The following is a 20,821-nucleotide window of genomic DNA, read 5'->3' as shown; positions in this document are numbered from 1 at the left end:
GAAATGTCTAGAACTATATACAAATAGCATCTGGAGATACAATGTCATTGGACAAGAATGTAGTACTTAATTCAGAGCTCACTTAAGTCAAAGGACCGCAAAACAGTTAGAACCATGCCCTTAATAAGGTACTAAACAGATTTACATGAAACAAATCACAAATAAAGACGTAGGCTGTTTTATATAATAGCAATAGAAATTCATCATTATGGGTAATCCAAAGGGAAAAGCACAGATGCTTATAATGCAACGGAAGCACAATGTAGGTGCCCACATTCAAATTCGTAATCCAAAATGTTACTGCTCAACTGCTGCCCAGCTATGGAGCAACTTGAACCCAAAAAGCATCTCGGGCTGAAACTTAAAACTTCCCATTTGCCTTGTGGTACTTCAAAGGGTGACTCCACAGTCACAACAACTCCAAGTTCTGCCCTCACCCGTAGCCAGGCACATTCAGCCTAAATTTCTAGTGATCTACAATCCTACCCCAACTGGGATCAGGTGAGTAGATGCTTCTCCTCCTTAGCCTACAAGAGAGGTTTCATTGCCTACATGTTCTCATAGCGTGCCTCATACAAGCCTGTATATCCAGGTTCTGTACAAAAGGCAGTGGTGGGGTTTTCTTTGCATTTTTTTTTAAGTGTGACTGGACAAAGAAATAATGTTTAAACTGGTGTTCTTTTATAGATCATGTTTGCAGGATGTGGAAAGTCCAGGCTGATTTTCCTCCTCAGTCTGAAGAAACTAATGTGATGGTAATATGTTTTAGTTTACAGCTACTGTAAAGAAAAAAGTAGCCTGTGAAGGGAAACAGAACAGAGATTTACCGTTTCAGAAAACTGAATGTTATTAGGAAGTTGGGTGCTCAGAGCTTTCACCTGAATACAGGGGTTCCAGTACCCAGAACACATGGAAGTGTTTCCTTTTAAGGGACTGGAACCATTACCATTACTCCCATTCTGGTTTTCTTCCTGTTTTCACAAATAAAACTTCCCCCCCGCCCCCCCGCCAACATAACTAACAGTTTCAGCAGGAAACAGAGAGAAGGAGTGCTGTCCAATGTAGCCTGGAGGCTGGTGATTAGGAAACTTTCATGGGAGGCAGGCTGAACGCTCTCAGGCTGGGTAGAAAACAAACTGATCTTCCTGCATCCTGGATAAACATATTACAGACATACAAGAGAGAGTGACCTTTTTGGTCTTCAAACAAAGCACCTAAATACCTGTCTTCAGGAACGTGTGGATGTTGAATCATGAGCACGGGGGACTACATCTTGCAGATTTAGGACAGGTGCTAAAACCAGAAAGAGAAGGTGACTTTACACACAGCCCATTTTTCTACATTTCTGTATCATTTTACGTAGCTCATGAGCTACATGGTATTAAAATACTCTAGTGCAAGGACAGAACATGAAAAGTTGCAGCTTTACTCCATGTCTATTCAGAAGCACTCTTTGTCCCATGAGAGTTGCTTTTTTCCCTTGTTATCACCAGTCACATCAAAGCGTCTTCCTATCTAAATGCTCTGGTTTTCATCTGATACAACTTTAAACTTTCTTGTGCATTGTTTCTAAACTCTCTCTGCAAATAATTAGATTTCTGTCACTGCAGTGTTTTAAGTCTGTATTACCAGCACTGAAATGGTCACTTACGGGTATACTGCTGAACACGGTGGAGTTTGCTCCAGATGCTTACTATGACCTGTTTCTCCACACTAACCCGTTACTAAAATGTTGTTCTTATGAAATTTTCATCTGTTTTTGAGCTAGTGACAGACATCAGCCTAACTCATTCTAAAACCATTGACAGATCTTGATTTTTATTACTAGGGCTTCTTAGTTAGTTTCAATCAAGAACAGAAATATTCTAAAATAAAATTTTCACCAAAAGTTGCAGATGTTATACTAAAATTTCCTCTTTTTTTTTCACACTCACATACTACATTTTTACTACACCTGCTTATAAGCATTATAGAAGATTAGCTGAATTAAATAGATAATGAGTAACTGTTCTTGAATAGATTTCAAGGTGTTTAAGTCAAGTTATAAACACTTCAGGTTTGTTTTGTCTCCTACTAACTGTAAGGAAATACCTTATTTCTACTTGAATGAAAAAAAAAAGGGGACTTTTTTTCAAAATTAGAGCGAATGGAACTATTAAACCAATGTAAGTGTAGTTCTTAACCAAGACATTTCACTTTGCTTATAAAGTATTGTTTCAGAACACCAGTAATTTGACAAAAACTCTGGTAGGCAAAGAATCAAAACATATGAGCCAGAGATAGCAGGAAAAATAATAGAGGGCCCCATGAATGAGTTCAAGCACAGCCCAATTTCTTTGCCAGCTATCAAAGAGAAGGAAGAAAGGATTTGTATTTGTGATGCTGTAGTATTGACTTCTGTTGTTCAGGGATTTTCCAAGCAGGGAGAAATAGTCTTGTAGGATCCTCATCCGTTTCATTATCACCTTCTGAAAGGCAACAGTGAAGCAGTAAAAAAAAGTCTTCCTAAGACCATTGGTTGCCAATTCAGGAATGCATGAGCCTTGACTGAAGTGCTGGAGCTGTCTGGGTGGGGACTGCAGTTTGCTGTCTTCCATAACATGATTAGTAGAGGTATGCGATGCTCAGGCAGCAGTCTTAAAACGACCAAAAGGACACACTTCTCTCAGATATTAAGGGTGCTGAGTGCCAACTGGAGTAAGAGATTTGTCCTTAGCAGTGATGGTTTAAAGACCTAAGCCAGGCACGGTTTGCAGAGAGGTGGTGTTCCTATTCCCAAGGAATGCAAAGGATTAACTGAGTCCAGATTGGCAACAAGTGCTCTGAGGAAATTGGTGCTTTCATGCTTCGATCCACATGTCAACGATATACATGTCAAAGTACACCTAGCAAGCAAAAGCCATGTAGACACAATCACCATACACTGCAAGTAGAGCATGTGCTTACATACCAAAATGTGACTTGTTTTCCATAATCTGGGGCAACATTGTGCTTGCATTTGAGAGCTTACTTGACTGTTTCCCTCACAGCATAATGCACGTGCGGCAGCAAGCACAGCAGATCTCTCTGAGAAAGCTCCGATTCTGCACACGCTCACTGGCTTAAAAGTAAGAAAATCAGCAGTCTTACTGCCGAGAAGACTTGAAACTCATTGAGTGTAAGAGTGGTTTGCAGAATGTAGGGTGCCTTGATCATCTGGAAAGAGCTCTTGCAGAGGAGCATAATTAAGTCTTCAGGTCCATTCATTCATTATCCTCTGGCAAGTGAAAGACCAACTAGTGCCAACTCTTACAGTGATATTTTATATATATATATATATACGTATGTATGTGTGGCTTCTTGCACATGGAAGAAGTGGGAGGAAGGCATGAAGGTGACTGAGAGAAGGTGAGCTCCAGCCGGGCTAGCGCCAGTTTTGTGCGCAAACTTCCCTTTGAAGGTGGTTCCCGCCTCACCTGCCGTGCTGGCAGCTGCAGCCATCGGCCCGGGCTCACCACGGCAAGGCGACGCTGACTCGTTTTCTGCGGAGGATCAAAGGTTGTGACAGACAGACAGACAGAGGGGGCACCGCCGCCGAAATCCTCCCTCGAGAAGGACGAAACGGGCCGGGGGCCTCAGCTGCCCGCTGTCGCGACATGGGCGCCCGCCTGTCGCCGGCTGCCCGCCGCCGGCCACCTCTGGCGGGAGCCTGTCCTCCGCCCGCTCCCGCCGGGCCCGGGACCCGCCGCCTGTTGCTATTTTTGCCCGCGCTGGCTGCGGGGGGAGGCAGCGGGCGGCAGCCTCTGGGTGTGCGGCGCGGCCTCCCCCGCCTCCTCCCGCCCGGACCGGCGGCAGGTAGGGGCGGGACGGCCCGGCCCGAGCGGGGCGGACAGCAACAGGAGGTGGCGAGCAGCCCCCTCGCCCGGCCGGTGCCTTGAGGCGCTGGTGCGGCCTCCCCTCCTCGGGCCCAGCGGCCGTTAGCCGGCTCTCTGCCCCTCTCCCTTCAGTGGGAGGTGGGCAGGCGGCGTGTGGCACCCCGCGGCCGCTGCCCGCCGAAGGCACTTCCTTGCAGCGAGCACATCCTGCGGAGGCGAGCCGGCGGTAAGCGGCGGCGGGTCAGACCCCGGCCCCGGCTCCAGGCCCGGTGGGGGGCGGCCGCGGTCGGGGCCGCCGTGCCCCCCGCTGCGGGGCCGGCCCGGGGGGAGCGGCGCTGGCAGCGCCGAGCCGCGTTGTTGGAGGTGGGGGAAGGAGGAAGAGCGGTTTTTAGCTTTGAGGAAGTGAAAGAGTTGAGGCGAGTAATTGGGCACCCCGCCGCGGGGGGCGGCTGCGGGCCGGCGGGGCCGCTCCGTGCGCTGTGCCCGGGCTCGGGGGTGACACAAACCTTCGGCCGGCCGAGAGGAAGGGGCCGTGAGGGGGGCCGGGCCGGGCCGGGACGGGGCGGCCGGGCGGGTGGCGGGACGGGGCTTCTCAGAGCTGGCGTCTTCAGAAGACCTGCTTGAATTTAATCTGCGGCTGACCTGACTCGCCACAGTCTGCGTTTAGTTCTGTTCTCGCTCTTGCCTGCGCCTTCCTCACCATCCAGTGCAAAACCGCCGGCTGCAGCTCCTCCCGGAACCTGCTGCTTCTTGGAGCAACGCAGCCACTCTTCCCACAGGGGTAAAACTGACCTTTCCTGCAGCAGCACGGTGGAGTTTAACCTTAAAATCCCCGCACGCTGGCACAGTGTTTCCGTGGCCCTTTAGATTCGCATACTCCATTGACAAGGGAGTCATCTTTTGAAACCGCATTCATGAGAGGTATGAAACAAATGCAGTTATTTATAGCCTGGTTTTTTAAAATCGAGACCTCTGTATGCTGTGTTGTATTTAGGAGAGGGGGTACTATGGCAGATCTGCTGTAGGAACCTTCAGCTGTGCAGATGGTGGGATTTGTGCCTGCCGTTAAGCCCAGAGATTGACTGGAACGTCATGGGACAAAATTAATAAAAATACACATCTCCTGAATAGCAAATACCTCTGAGCTGATGAATATGATTATATTTTTAACACTTGTAGTGCTGAAGTAGGAATTTGTCGCAGCTTGTTTTATAGAAATGCTGAAAGTCATAGGTAATACACAAAAGTAGAAACGCTTGCAGGTGAGAAAAATGGCAGGCTGAAAGGATATGTGGATGACTTGACACTTTTTTCACTTTATAATTTGGTTAACTGAAAAGTTGGATGCAAGTATTTTGGCTGTGGATATGCAATTGGATAAAAAGGAATGGCATTCAGAATGTAATTTGCCTAGCAATTTTTCTTTTACAAAGATTTTTTTAGTGCCTTGCAGCGGTAGAACAGCCCAGTATTTTGTTCAGGTCCGTATGAGGCTGACTCAGAAGACCTCAATCATCAGTGTATTAATTTCAATGGACTCTATTAAGGAAATAGCAACAGGTGTCAAGGGCAGGAACAGCGAGCTACTTTCTTCATTTGATAGTCGATTATAAACTTATATGTTTGTAATCAAGAACATACTAATGTTTTGCTGGAATATTTTTTTTTAATTCATAGTCCATTTAATTTTTTTAACCTATTAGGGGAGTGATGTAAATGCTGGCTGTACTAGTAAATATTTTAGGTGTGATTGTTACTACACAACCAAATTATTTGCTCTGAATACATGATGGAGCATTATTCAGCGCCACATCTGAAGCTGGTGGCAGCATTGAAAAGAATCTTTTAAAAGTCAGCTTTTTATGCATGTATATGAAAAAAGAATGGAAATTAAAAACAATTTCTGAGGCAAATTGACTTCTGGACTGGCATATGCTGTTTCCCTCAGCAAGCCATAGCCCCAGAAGGAAATAAATAGCTATGAGATAAAAAGACCATCCTTGCAACAGAAGGGCAGGTTGTGATTCCAAGCACCAGTTTGAGTTAAATTAGAACTATTTGAAAACTGAGAGCAACTTGTGGTATGATATCTAAACAATCTTATTTAACTGTAGGAAACAGGCCAAAAATGTTGTTTGAACCTCAGGAAAAAAGATAAACTAACTCCCTCATAGAGTGATGTAATGGATCCTGTGTTGTGATACCAGAGAAGAGCATAATTTTCTTCATATTGATGGAGACATAAAAGGACCTCTTCTCAGCAGTGACCATTTCATAACATACCTAATACATATTCTCATTTGTGTTTTTCTATATATCCTGCTAGGTGAATAGAGAAAACTGTCAGCATGAGTGAAGACAATGTAAATCTCAGTCAGGGATCAGACAGAGAGGGAGAGGAGTGGTATTTAGTTCTGGCTTGCGTTCCAGAGCTCTGGCTGCAGGCCAGGGCTCCTCATAATCCTTAAGTAGCATGATATTTATGCTAAAATAGCCAGTGGTAAAGTGCAGTCAGTACCAGTGCCTCTGGTTCCACTTGTCAGCAGGGTTCAGCACTAATGCCTTACCAGAGAAGAGCTGAACAGATTTGTGCTCTTTAAGACCAGCTGTTTTTCACAAGACCTTGCTATATGGTTGGAAGTTTTGCTTAGCTTCTTGGAGGGGAGAAAGAAAATCAACTTACAGAAAAAAACTGCTGTCATGTCAGTAGCCTGATGTGGAGTAACTGCACAGTTTTCTCTCAGATGAACTGCAAATGTTGAGGAAGCTGGGGTCTTTCTGTTTAACAGCTCACAGGTCAAGCTCCTCGTGTAATCATTGATGTGTAGAAGCTCTGTCTGCTTCCTTACTTGACACATCTTCTAAACTCATCAGTTTAGATGTGGGTCCCAGTACTCCAACTGCTACTGAGCTAGGGGAAGAGCAGGAGGAGAGTGAAGGATTGTTTAGGTCAATAGTTACCTATGTCCTGAACAAGAGTCTGAAACTTTTGGCCACATCTCTGTATTGAATTTAGTCTAGTCCAGAAGAAACAACAGAAGAAGAAGAACTCTTCACCCCTGTTGTAGTTCTGCTTTTTTTTTTTTTTTTTTTTTTTTGTTCTTTTGGTTTACAATATTCTCTCTTCCTTCTTTGCCTTTTTTTCTGTATTAGTTTGACTTCATCTCAAATCTACCTGTTTGCCCCTCCCTGCCAAAACCTGATTTCCAATGCCCCACTCTCCCAGATTAATAACACAGCCCGTTGTTCTCTGTACTCCACAGGATTTTCTTTCCTAACCTCAAAGCTGACCTGGCCCCATCCAACTGAATGGCACCCAGAGCCTGTACCTTGTCCTCATGATAAAGTCTTTGTTCTCTTGAGAGAAGGTGAGTTTGAGGAATGCTGTCCTGCATGATGCACAGCTGCTTCAACATGTACTTTAATGCAGGGAGGACATGGGATCCAGAATGGCAGAAGTACTAGTTTTTGTAGCTGTCCCCTTTCCATCACCTGACTTCTCTCTGAAGGCATCCCTCTTAGTTTCTGGTGACATAAAAAGATAAAATTGCAACTTAATTTGGGAGAACAAGAGCCTGATATATATATATATATATATATATATAGATATTTTAAAACACAGTATCAAATTTTGCCAGAACAGGACTATCAGCTTAATGTTGCGTGCTTTCTAAGCTGGCTCCCTGCGTGTGAGAAGTGGCTGAGGTGATCACAGTGAAAGAGAACTTGAGGACAAAGAGCACACGTATGCTCCCATGTATATCTTTCACATTAGTGAGTCAGTCTGGTGTCTCCCAGTACAGAAGGTGGGATTAGATTTATCAGTGTAGTTTGCGCACATACTGTGTGTGCTACAGTTTGCCTGTCTGTTTTTATGGTGATAAAGCAAATACAGCTAAATCAAAGCAGGTTGAACACTGGCAACATTAAGCAACGGTTTGGAGAGTATTAACATTTCTCAAACAGCAGCAAAGTTGTTAGCTGAGGAGTGCCACTCGAGCTCTTCTTGGCTCTGAGTGCAAGGGCAATGGAGATTCTTCAGAAGATGCCAATGGAGGGGAGAAAGAGGAGCTGTCCCAGTTTCGTCTGTGAGCACTGGGAGAACAACCGGAGACATTGAGCCTGTGTGCAGAGCAAAGCCTAGCAGTCTTCTCCCAGCCCAAAGCAGTGCAGCTAAATGGCACTTGGAGCTGTCAAGTTTAGGTGGAAGGAAGCAAGTGGGCAGCTTTATTTTTATACCTTTTCTATTCTTTCTTAGATTAAAGGTGAAATAAGCATTTGCTTTGAAGAAGCTGTGAGGTAATCAGTCAGATGCTTGGGAGAAGAGGAAGCTTGTTTGAGCCTACTGTACTAACATGGATAGTAAATGGATACAGCGCCTGCAGAGACAAGTTTTAGAGGGGATGAACTGAGTTGTCGCAAACAGAGATGAGTGAAGGTGCCAGAATTCAGAGTGGTGGAGTCAGGGCAGACGTGGATGGGGTCAGAGCACAGACTTTCTTTGGCCCTAATATGTGCTTAATTTTATGGCTGGGAGTAGGCCTGTTGAGATGAACAGAACTATTTTTAGGTCTAAATTAAGCATGTACATAAATACTTCATGGTCTGGAAGTAAAACCCAGTCCTTGGTGTAAACATAAATGACATTAATGCTGGCAGCATGAAATTGGTATAATTTCTGGTGGGATTTGCATGTAAATTAAGATAAGGATGACAGGAGGAGGAAACAAAGATAGAATGACTGGAAAAGGGAGATGGAAGATGCAGAATGGTAACATACAGAACCATATGGGTTAGAGAAGGAGACCTCATGCTGCTAAATGTGTGCTCTGAGAAACTGCACTTTTAGCTGCTCTGAACATTAGGGGAAAAAAACCCTGGCATTTTGACTTCTAGTTAACGGTTTTGATTTAGTATTGACTGAATTTCTTCAGAAATAACAAATGCAGACATTGGAGTATTTATGCTGCTGACTTCGCAAGGTGCTTATATTTTGTTAAAAAGAGATGAATGCCAAGAAGCTCTGCATTTATATTAAACACATTCCAGCAGTACAGTGTTTGTTGAAGTTTGACAGAGTATCAACCTGATATCTTAAAATTCTGTTCAGTCCTTAGAGTCAGCATGCAAAATAATATATTACGTTGTGATGTTTATTCCTGTTTGAGGCTACAGTGCCTTCTATTTCTGGGGTAAAAGAGCATGGTAGATGGTGGTAATCCAAATGAAACTTCTCTTCCTTGAAAAGCTGATTTAAATGAGGATGATTTTGTTGAATTTTACATGCGTTTTATTTAATTGTGTTGTTTTTTTTTTTAAACAGTTCTGGGAAAACACAATTTAGAAATATGATTACAAAAACTGTGTGGCTAACAGGTCATCATCCGTGCAGTAGCTCAGTTCTCCTGTTTTCAGCTAAGAGTGGAGTTTTCTTAGGCTTTCTTATCCTGAGGCTATTATATATGCCACTAAATGATGAGAAGAATAAATGTTAAAAACTCAATTTTTATGTGCTTTGGACTATACACCATGGTAGTTATGAATTAATCCAATCTTCCCTGCGGTTGCTGAACTATTTTTCATTGTTACAGTTAAGGAGAAAATAATTGTAATAGTTTGTCAGAGAAGAGGCCATTTTGATTCCTGACTAATGCAAAACTGTAATGATAATTGTGTTCAGCAGTCTGTGTTGATAAGGTATAAAAATGTCCTGAAGCTGCTGTCCCATATGATGCAATGCATTTATAATCGTCTGAAAGACGATTGTTTTCTTGCTTGTTTGTGAAACAAAAAAGAATAATTGAAAAATAGTTGTAATATAATTGAAATGAGGCATACAAATTCTGGATTTTCATTGTCCTTTTTCCCACATGCAGACACACACAGAGGTTTATTAAAAGGCTTAAAAAAAAAATTGTTCTACACATCTAGAATGCTACTTATGGTGATTTCTTCAAATAGTGTCTTTAAAACCTGCACTACTGAATTCCCTTCCTAAATTTGGCATCCTTGGAACTGGCAGTGTTGCCACAGAGTTCATTTGTCAAAAGATGCAAAAGTTCCAAAACAGTGAATGTACCCAAACACATGGTTTCTGCAGTTCTCTTGTTTTGCCAATTTGCCAGTTACTGCAGAAACATTTTTCCCCAGCCAGACATTTGCAAATTGGTACAATTTTAAACTCTTGTTTAGTTCAAAATTAATTTTCCCTATTGAATTTTTTTTTTTAAATGGGTCTCTTTAGTTGGGTTTGTTTTTTTTTTAGTCCTAAAATGTCCTTTCATTTTCAACAAGGTGAAGCGCTGTTAGCAGCTCAAGTTTGAAAATATTTTTACAAGGACAAATGAAGGACAAAGTTTAATGAAAACTCATGGGAAAAATACTGCTATTTTAGATTACGTTTGTAGGTGAATGAAGACAAGAAATACTGTTGCCACAGTAAACATGCCATTTATTAAATACTTGTTCAAATATAATTAAAAATGTTTTGTAAGCAGTTCTTGGAACTGCTCATGTTGTTTTTAATAGGTCTTTTCATGGGAAACTCTCAGAAGGCTGAGGGTAAACCAGTGTCATGGTATTTAAACGTAGGCAATTATAGGCCTGTCAGCTTCTCATCAGTCTCGCACAAAATAATGCAACAGCTGAAACCAGGTTCCATTAATGAGGAATTAAAACATGATAGTATAACAAATGCCAATCTATGTGTTTTCATAGACTATATTTTGCAAAAGGAAATTGATAGATTAATGCAATTACTGGATTTTGTAACTAAAACTAGTAATATGTAGTAACAGTAGTAGTAGATGCTGGGTGTAACAGTTATGAGAGTTGTGTGTAACTTGGTTCCATTTGATATTTTAAGAAATGAAAATGATACAATATCAATGTGGCAAACATTAACTGTTTCTGGGTGGCTGACAGGCTTTAAAACGCAATCATGAATTGTGACTCGTCATCTGTTTTTTAGTGGGATGCTGTAAGGATTGTTGCTCATCTCTGCTGACAGGTTTATCAGTGATCAGTCAGTTTACTGCTGCTGGCTTTTTCAGATGACAATGATTTCTGGGGTGTTATTTACCGAAAAAGTCTGTTTGGTAGAGCCCATGATCACTTGGTAAACTATCCCCAAGGAAACAACTCCATGTTAGTAGCCAAATTCAGAGTCATTCACCTATGAAAAAGAAAGATGATTTTTTTTCTTCTTTTTTTTTTTTAATGTGAAGGTGACTCAGCATGCACTGACTTCAACTGTTGTGAAGGTCAGAATAGCTCAGCTGAGTTCTGTGATAATAGGATTGAAATAGGCCAGTGTGATCCACATGTGCCTGCTCATGAAACAGACACGGGCTAGAAAGAATGTGCATTTTTAAGTTTAGTTACTCATTAGATGGTTTAGCAACGGTTGTAAAGCAACTTTTAAGTCAGGACAGGCAGCGTATTTAGTACTATTGTGTTTGTTGGACCTGAAATAGTAAGGTCCAATGGAGGGAAAACATGCTAGGTAGGTCATGGTAGATGATCAGTATGTGTCTTCCTGATGTTGTTATTAAATATTTGTGTTACTGACAGTTTGTTTTTAATAAGGTCCCAGCACCTACATTACTATTTTTCTTTCTTTCAGAACTCCTCTGTTCCTTAATCAAAGGAACCGCCCAGATATCATCATTCCATTGAACTGAAATATTGGTGAATTAGGCCAGGTTCCCTAAAGGACTATAAAATGGAGCCAATAACATTCAAAGTTAAGAAGTATCAAACACCTAGTGATTTCTCAGCAAGTTTCAGTCTCCAGCTTGTTGGTTCTCTGCCGGTGCATTCCCTAACCACCATGTCAATGCTGCCTTGGATTGTGGCAGAGATCCGGATGCTCAGTGCAAAATCTTCCAAAGAAGAACCTAGCGTCAGCCAAATCCGACTTTATGTTTCACCAGCGAGTTTGCGATGTGAACCAGACACAGGGAAAGTCCAGCAGTGGGATCCTCTGATTTGTTCAAGTTTGTTTGAATACAAGCCACAGCATGTCCACAAACTGATTCACAACAGCCATGATCCGAGCTACTTTGCTTGCCTGATAAAGGATGGAGCAGCAAATCAGCCGAGTGTCTGCTATGTATTTAAAGCTGATGACCAGACAAAAGTAAGTAAAAAGAAAAAAAAAACCAAAACAACAACAAAGCAAGCAACCTCAGAATCATACTGCAGAATTTGTTCTTCTCGTACTATCATGTGTTTTACGGTGTATGATGTAAATGTGGAAGAGCTGATGCTACTTCTTTTAAAATGGAGTTGCTTTTGTGCTGTTTGAAACTTTTCACTACAGTGTAAGATCTTAAGGTTGTATTTGCAGTTAGAGGCTGGATCTCACTACGACTTACCGACAAATGGCGCTTTACTTGACGTTAATGGTTCAGTTGAATTTGAACTGCTCAGTATGTGAAATGTAAGGTGTGTAAATCTCTTACAGGGTCAGAGCCTGAATTTCATTGACTTAAAAACACTTCAGTTTGCGATATACGCTGAAATCTTGGCCCTCAAGTCAGTGAGAGTTTTTCTGTTGATGTCACTAGGGCTAGGATTTCACCCTTGAGTTCCAGTGAACTTTATCTAATCCTACTGTCAGACCTCTCAAATTTCTATTTTCCTGAGTTGAGACGTCTGTGACTGCGAAATAGAGATACCTCCTTTCTCAGAAGGAGGAGGGGGTAGGGTGGACCCTCCATGTGCAGCATACCTCCAACCACAGGACACCATGGAAACGTCTTCCTGGCTCTGTGATCCACAGAGCCTGGTCTGTGGTGTCGGAGAATGGGAGAGAGGTCACAGCGCAGCTCTGCGACTCTGTGACACGCAGGCTTGCTGCTGCATGGCAAGAGGCAGGAATTGGGGTGTGCATGTCTCACACTGTGAATGAGATTTGGCTCAGTCTGCGTTTCCTAGGAGCAAGTTGTGTCCTTGCTGAAAAGGTGGAAGCATTAAAAATAATCGATCTCTTCTTTTGTTTGAAAGTAATATGAGATTCAACTTGTGAATGAGTAAACTGAGTAGGATTTGGCACAAAGCCATTGTGATCTACTGAGGACAAAACAGTGACACATCCTTCACCTCTTGAGTGTAGACTCTGGTTATAATGTTGGAAAACAGCGTCTTGCTACATGCTGCTTGCTTGACTCATAGGAGGTGTCCTGCTGAAGCACCTTGGGGGTATTACGTGAATAAACAACACACATGGGATTTATGCCAACCTGTCCAATAGCAAAACATTGTACAGTTCCAGATCTGAGGTCTCAGGCTTAGAGCTCAAAACATATGGAAAGAGCTTTAGCTAAATCTCCCCCAGATAAAAAGGCAGTTCCGGTAAATTAGAAGGCAAATATGTTGTAAATCATAAGCATTCAAGTGAGAAATCCTGTCAAGTTAAAATGTAGAAATGTGATTTATGTAAGGGAGCAGAAATAAGAATAGATGTTTCAGGACGTGGCATTGAATAGAAGCTGGTGAATGCATTTTGCAGTTTGTTTATGCACATATTTTTGTGGCTTGTGATTTTACAGGACTATGGTTAGTACGCAACACTGATCACCTCCAGTACATTTTCTTTGGCAACAAAAGGTTGAAGTATTTTTTCCTCATGTTTGATCAAATTCCTAGACATATTTGAAATGAAAGAGAACAAAATAAGTCTGTAGTTAAATTGCAGCTATGTCTATATGTTTTTGGAGACAACATTCCGAATTTTTGGATGTTTATTTTAGCTACTTAGCTATCTGTTTTTTCAAAAACTACCTTCCATCTCAAAAGGAAGTTGAATTAATGTCTCTTTAACTTGCTTTGATTGCAAGGGTTGTTTCTCTTGACTTTTTTTGCAAACTAGGTTTCTCTTTAGGAGGTAGACAACTAATCAGCATTTGTGGACCTATATTTTAACAAAAGGATAATGGAAATGCCAAGTGTTCGTATCTTCTGAAGTTAAGCCCTGCCTGTTTTACTGAAATTCAATGTAATTGCTGATTAATCTAGCTTTTGAGTAAGTCACTTATGCTTTATAGGGTGTTGTTACTCTGCCATGAATATTGTCATGTAATGCCTTGGAGCTAATTGATGTTTGTGTATTTATCAAGAGGAGTGAACTGATGTTACCTGTTTTGCAGATACCCAGCTTGAAAGCATAGGAGTGTACTGTATATCTTTGTTACAAATTGAGGGAGCTCTTTGTTAAAAGCGAGTGAGTGCCACATGTCAACTTAGCGCTATGTTGCTGCAGCTTATGTTCCACTTAAAAAATAAATGAATTTTAGAATCCTAGAGTCATTTAGGTTGGAAAACACCTTGAAGATCATAAAGTTCAACTGTTAACCAAACACTGCCAAGTCCACCACTAAACCATGTCCCTGAGTGCCACATCTGCATGTCTTTTGAAAACCTCTAGGGATGGTTACTCCACCACTTCCCTGGGCAGCCTGTTCCAATTCCTGATAACCCTTCCAGTGAAGAAATTTTTCCTAATATCCAATCTAAACCTCCCCTGATGCAACTTAAGGACATTCCCTCTCGTTCTATCCCTTCTTACTTAAGAAAAGAGACCAACACCCACCTCACTACAACCTCCTTTCAGGTAGTTGTGAAGAGCAGTAAGGTCTCCTATGAGCTTCGTTTTCTCCAGACTAAACAACCCCAGTTCCCTCAGCTGCTCCTCATAAGATTTGCTCTCCAGACCCTTCACCAGCTTTGTTGCCCTTCTCTGGATGTGCTCCAGCACCTCAATATCTTTTTTGTGAGGGACCCAAAACTGAACACAGTATTCGAGGTGTGACCTCACCAGTGCCGAGTACACAGGCACAATCACTTCCCTACTGCTGCTGGCCACACTGTTCCTGATACAAGATACCTAAAACTATTGTGATAATTGCACTTAATTTATTTTTATTTGGGAAAAAAAACCAAAAAACCAGCAAACCCATAGTTACTAATTACAATAATATTCTAAACTGCAAGAGCCACAGTTCTTTGTATTTGCGTAGATAAATCTGTAGTAGGGTTATATTTGACAAAAATTTCTCAGATTGTCAGATCTAACTGAGGAATTGAAGTAAAAGGTACTTTGTGGCTTTGCAAATAAGTTCTGAATATATCCCCACCTTAAGATAAGTAGAATAAAAGAGAACAGAAGGATGTCTGTGGGAGAAGTAGACTAGGAAGATTACTATGTTAAGATGAAAGCAGGTGAGTAGAAGAATGAACAGTGAAGGCCTTTGGAGAGGAAGATAAGAAACTTGAACTTCATGCAGACAGAGAAATAGCACTGGAAGTGGTAGAAAGTACAGAAAACTAGGAATGGTTAGGCTTTTAGCGTATGCATTGCAGACGGACAGCAGTCTGCTAACGGTAGTTGTACTCCTTCATAAATAAAAATTGAGCGAGAACATATACTTGATTAGTGAGGGACAATCTTGCTGTTTAATACGAAAGTATTTTCTTAATAGAAGGTGATTCTTTGCTGGGTGATGTTTAGCTAAAATCTGGAATTGATGGCGGTGTGGGAATGCTTGCAGTGTTTTCCCTGGATATGAATACAGGGCTGTTAGGTTCATTGTTGCTCCATTACCAACATATCCACTTTAGAGAAGGAATCAGTAGACAGGTAGTCAATACTAAATAAAGTCAGGATTCTTTGCAAGGAATTATTTGTTCTCCTTCTCTCTACAAGTGAAAGAAAAGGCAGTGGCCTGTTGTGGTCTTTGTCTTCACTCTGTAGGATCCTGTATAATTATTTCCATTGCATCATCATGGCAGTACGCGACTCACTTTCCCTGCTGGTGTAGCAGTAAGTAGGAAAGGATGGAAGAAGCCTTCCTGGCAAAGTGCTCCTTGGCGCGTTACTTGAAAACAAGCACGTGCATACAGATCATTTCACTCCAGTTAGTACTAAAAGGATGGGTTTACACTGCTGCAGAGAGCTGCTGTTATGGATTAGAGTTCCCTTTCTAAGCAGATCTGTCGGATATGGGATCTGGAGCCTGCCTTCCTTCCTTCTTCATGTATCACCTCAGTAAGTTTCCTCTAGTTATAGATAGTGGAGTTTCTTATCCCTTCACCCTCAATCTGTGGAGGTTCTGATGTGGTCTCATGATTGAGTAATTTCTGCCTGGGAGTGGGGCTGAAGTATTAATGCATATTCTTTGTAGGTGCTCAGGAGTGGAGCTGGATTCAGTTATATTGCCTGGGGGGAGCTTATGAAGACTACTGATAGTTCATAGATGAGGATTATGCATACGGAGTAATGGTGCTGGAAGCTGAAGAAAAATTAACTTGCCAGCAAATCTGTGCTTGCAGGATTGTACCTTCATCATAAGAACGCAGCCTTGTTGAACAGCTTGGACAGAGCGCTTGGGTACTGTACAAGTGCGATGGCTCAAAAGAAAACATACGTGCTACCAGCCTATCTTCCCAGCGGCCTCTGGTCTAACATTTGCTTATGTTCTACAGAAATGTGATACTATTGACATTATTGTTGTTGCTGGAAACTATATACATTAAAGATTATTGGCATTTTTGTCCTACACTTGAGGTGTGGTAGTTTGAAAGTGTTTGGAACTGTAGGTGAGCTCATTCTCCACAAAGACAGCACTGCTCTTCTGTAGGACACCTTGCTTTAGTTTGTCATTCACTCTGAGGAATTGTTCTGGTTTTGTTAGTGAGGGGGGCCTAAGGTGGTAGCTTCTGTAGGAAACTGCTAGAAGTTGCTTCCCTTTGTTCAGTGGACTCAGCCGGGCCTAGGGAGGACCCACTGCTGGCCAAGGCCGAGCCAATTGGTAGCAGAATGTTCCGTGATAACGCCTCTGCAGTAACATATTTAAGAAGGGGAAAACAGGAAAAGGGAAGGAGAAGATGTAAAGCAGCTGAGCAGGGGCAGAGAGGGGGAGGCGTGAGCCTTGTGGGCCTTGCAGGCCTCACCCTCTGGCCTCCTGCCGGGGAGCCGACTGGGCCCAACTCGGCCCGGCCTGGCTGCAAGAAGTGGAGAGGAGATGAGAAGTGAATAAGATGTAAAAAGGATCCTGAGAGGCGTCTGCCAGCCTGTTGTGAGGAACGGCTGCAGACACCAAGGTCAGTGAAGAAGGAGGGGGAGGAGTAATGCGGCTCCTGGACAAGATTCCCCTGCAGCCTGTGGTGATGACCATGGTGGAGCAGGTTGTCCCCCTGCAGCCCATGGAGGTCCACGGAGGGACAGAGATCCACCTCCAGCCCGTGGAGGACCCCATGCAGGAGCAGGTGGAGGCCTGAAGGAGGCTGTGGCCTGTGGAGGGCCCGCTGGGACAGCCGTTCTGGAGGGACCGCATCCCGTGGGAGAGATGACCCACGCCAGAGCAGTTTCACAAAGGACTGTGGCCCGTGGGAGGGACCCCACGCTGGAGCAGAGGAGGAATGCGAGGAGTTCTTTCCCCGACGATGACACAGCGGCGTAAAACAACGTGTGATGAACTGACCGCAACCCCCGTTCCCTTTTTCCCCCCGTGCCGCTTGGGAGGGGAGGTAGTAGAGATAATGTTAAGCCCGGGAAGAGGGAGGGGTGGGGGGAGGTTATGTTGTTGCCTGTCTCATTCTCCTGCTAGTTTTAGAAATAAATGAATACTTTTCCCCAAGTCAAATCTGTTTTGCTCGTAACGTTAACTTTAAGGATTTCTCCCTGTCCTTATCTCAAACCTTGAGCTGTTTTTCTTATATCGTCTCTGCCTATTCTCTCGGAGGGTGGGGGGAGCGAGAGAGAGACTGTGTAGGCTGGCCCCGATTGGGGCTGAACTGCGACAGGAATGAAAGAGACAGATAATGAGAAGCTAATGGCATACTGTCACAGGATATCACTCTTCAGCAGACACAAAGTAGCTAAAACATTACAGAAGAGTAATTTCTGTTCTCATTTTCAATTTGGAAAAGTAATTTCCATGTGCCATTATGTTGATCTTTCTTTGGTGTATCAAATGATTTGTTTTACTTAGGTATGTTTAATCTTATTTGATGGATGTTTTGGCTGGCAAATGGAGTGCTGGTCACTAGTTTATCTGATAATGCCCTAGGCTAGTTTAGATTTACGGCAGGTTAAGGTTGTACTGTCCTTTATTGTACTTTTATTTTATTGTAGATAAAGAATAACAGTTCTGAACTGAATGGTTTCACAGAAGTCTTGAGTCAAAGAGGGCATTCAGTACCTCAGCCTTTTCCATGTCCTTTGCCCCATTCAGCAGCAGGCTTCCTTTTGTCACCTATATAGCTATAGAAGCCCTTCTTACTGCCTTTCACATCCCTTGTGAGATTCAAATCCAGGGGGACTTTGGCTTTCCTAACCATGTCTCTGCATGCTGAGGCAGTGTCTATACGTTCCTCTCAGGTTACCTGTCCCTGCTTCCACTCTCTGTATTCTCCGTTTTTATGTTTGAGCTTGAGTTTTGCCAGGAGCTCCTTATTCATCCATGCAGGCATTTTTACCGGATTTCCTGGTCATTTGGATGGACTGCTCTTGAGCTTGAAGGAAGTGGTCTTTGCATAACAACCAGCTTTCTTGGATCCTCTTCCCTCCAGGGCCTTTATTCCATGGTACTTTTTCAAGTAGATCCCTGACAAGGCCAAAATCTGCTCTTCTGAAGTCTGGGGTTCTGATCTTGCTTTTTGACCTGCTTCTTGGGATGCTGAACCACACCATCTCATGGTGACTGCTGCCAAGGCTGCCTTTGACCTTCATATTCCCAACAAGCCCTTCCATGCTGGTAAGTGTGAGGTCCAGCAGGACACCTCTCCTCATCACCTCCTCTGTAACTTGGGTGAGCAAGATACTCTCTGAGAACTTGCTGGATGGATTATGCCCTACTGTGTTGTTCCTCCAGCAGATACTTGGGTAGTTGAAGTCCCCCATCAGGACCAGGGTTTGCAAATAGGAGGCTACTTCAAGCTGTCTGTAGAGTGCCTCATTCACCTGTTCTTCCTGGTCACAGGGTAAAATGAATTACTGTATGCAGAGTAAAAGTCAGCAAACAGTACTGTCACTCTTTTTTTTAGTGAAGCAAATGCTCTTTTTGTCTTTCTGTGATGTGAACTGGAGATGTAGAGGATTTGAGGGAGAGCCTAGAAACCTGAGCCTAACGCCTTAGAAGGAGAAATATTTCTGTGACGGTATCAATGACTGATGCAGAACTAGAGTGTGAAGAAATGCAAAAAGTTCAGTTTGGATTTTGAAAGAGTTAAGTTTTTTTGTTGTTTTTTTTTTTTTTTCCCCCAAGAGTTTGGACACAGGTTATCATAACAGCCTGTAATATATGCTTGTGTTTACCAGAGCTGTTAATGCTATACTGGCAAAACACTGGCTAGAACTGTTCTTTTCTGTTTTGTAGAGAAATACTGCTTGTGATTTAAGCAGGGTCACAGCTGCACAAGACATGCACAAGTCTGCTTGCTTCTTCTAAGTCTTCATTCTGTAGCGTCATAAATCAGAGATAGCTTTTGGCCCAGGAACTGGGCTTCTGGCAGCTGCAGGAATGTTGCTGTGAGAGTGGCAGTGCCCATATGGTTGCAGCAGACTGGGACGCCTGCTTAAGACCTGAGCCTGCTCGTTGACTTTGCCTGTGCCAAATCTGCCCCATAGCAGACACTGATAAACCCCATCTTACACTGAGGTACTTTTTAAAATGTAACACTTGAGCTGTTTGATTAGAACAGGGATCTCTCGTGTTGTCAGAGATCTTAATTTATTTGGTCCAGCAATTGCTTTGACAGTTAACTACGTTTTCAAACAACCTTCACCTACTTTTATAAGTTACAATAGCTTATGCACTTAAGTAGATCATGCTGTATTACCTGGAATGCAGCAGTCTTTGTTAGATGTTGTTTGTGATCTGATTATGTGCTGGAGAAGCTGATTTAAGGTAATGAACACTTAGCTCTCTGTGAGGCTGCACAGGGCTGATGTTGTGAGTGAACTTCACATTATTCGTCTATAAAAGGAATGGCAGAGGCCCAGTGAACTCCAGAGCAGTTGTTGTGAGGCTTAGCTTCGTGGCTGAGGATTCTTACACAACTTGTTTTTACATTAGACTCTAAGATATGACCTCATTTAGTATCTCATTTTTAAGAGCAAGATAATTTTAGAGATTATCTTTTCCTACTGTATTTTACTGCTTGGTGGGTCTAGGGAGATTAAGAAGTGGTTGTTCTTTTACAAAAAGCATAAAACACTGAAACAAAATGAGGTAACTGGACTTGCTTCAGTGCAGCTGAGAGCTTAATTTGGCTGTTTTCTGCCTCCTATTCATATGCATCTTTTTTGGTGGAATCTACATAATTGCAAACTGCTAGCAGTGCTTTTTGGTTTAAAGTCTCTCCAGTCCCTGAGATGCTAACTGGAGAAATTAATGTGAAAAACAGAAGGAAAAGAATCCAACAGAACAAATGAAAAATCGAATGCATATTTGTGCACATACATAGTCTGGTATATAAAGTAGGTCAAAGTTTATCTGTGTAAATCTTAGAGTGCCCTCTGTAGTGCAAACATCCAGCTGTGCTTCGGACACTCTCACAGTTAATCGGGCTTTATGCTCTTCCTGAGCCTAGAGCATAGCTGTGCGTACACCAGCTCTATCCTGGGATCTGTTCAAAGGATTCATGTATGTGAACTCTTCTTTCAGGGGGCTTTAGAGGCCAGTGACCCTGACCCTAGCACCATTATCCCAAGCCTTTATGGGGCTCTTGTCAGAACCTAGGGTGACTTTGTGACATCCTAGCTCAGCTAAGTGCTCCCATGTTCACCCTCATTTTATAAGAAATATAGTCTGATTTCCCTCAGCCTCGTGTGTGATTGCCACATGGAGGAAGTAATTTGTGCAATATCAGTGCCATTTCGTGACCTAAAGTCAGAGATAATGTCTTACCAAGGAATATAAAATTAATCACATGGTTTGTAAAAAGAGTTGTCTGTTCTCGTT

The 20,821-nt window shown here is 42.7% G+C and overlaps 1 protein-coding gene across 6 annotated transcripts in view; it reads left to right on the top strand.

Moving 5' to 3' along the window:
• The first annotated feature begins 3,774 nt into the window (after nt 1-3,774).
• TBC1D1 (TBC1 domain family member 1) overlaps nt 3,775-20,821 on the top strand; it is a 113,834-nt gene continuing 96,787 nt past the window's right edge. For 5 of the 6 annotated variants that reach the window (XM_086747178.1, XM_086747172.1, XM_086747177.1 and 2 more), the window contains exons 1-3: nt 4,758-4,775; nt 7,118-7,222; nt 11,479-11,994. In XM_086747178.1, the coding sequence (XP_086603304.1) occupies nt 11,578-11,994 (417 nt within the window). In that variant the 5' untranslated portion in view covers nt 4,758-4,775; nt 7,118-7,222; nt 11,479-11,577. Of the gene's footprint in view, nt 4,081-4,561; nt 4,776-7,117; nt 7,223-11,478; nt 11,995-20,821 lie in introns of those variants that run through there. The other variant, XM_086747173.1, reaches the window with a different exon arrangement.

Source organism: Chlamydotis macqueenii, chromosome 4 (assembly GCF_036417535.1).
Source record: "Chlamydotis macqueenii isolate bChlMac1 chromosome 4, bChlMac1.mat, whole genome shotgun sequence".
Lineage (NCBI taxonomy): Eukaryota > Metazoa > Chordata > Aves > Otidiformes > Otididae > Chlamydotis > Chlamydotis macqueenii.
This window is presented reverse-complemented; position numbering and strand designations above follow the sequence as displayed.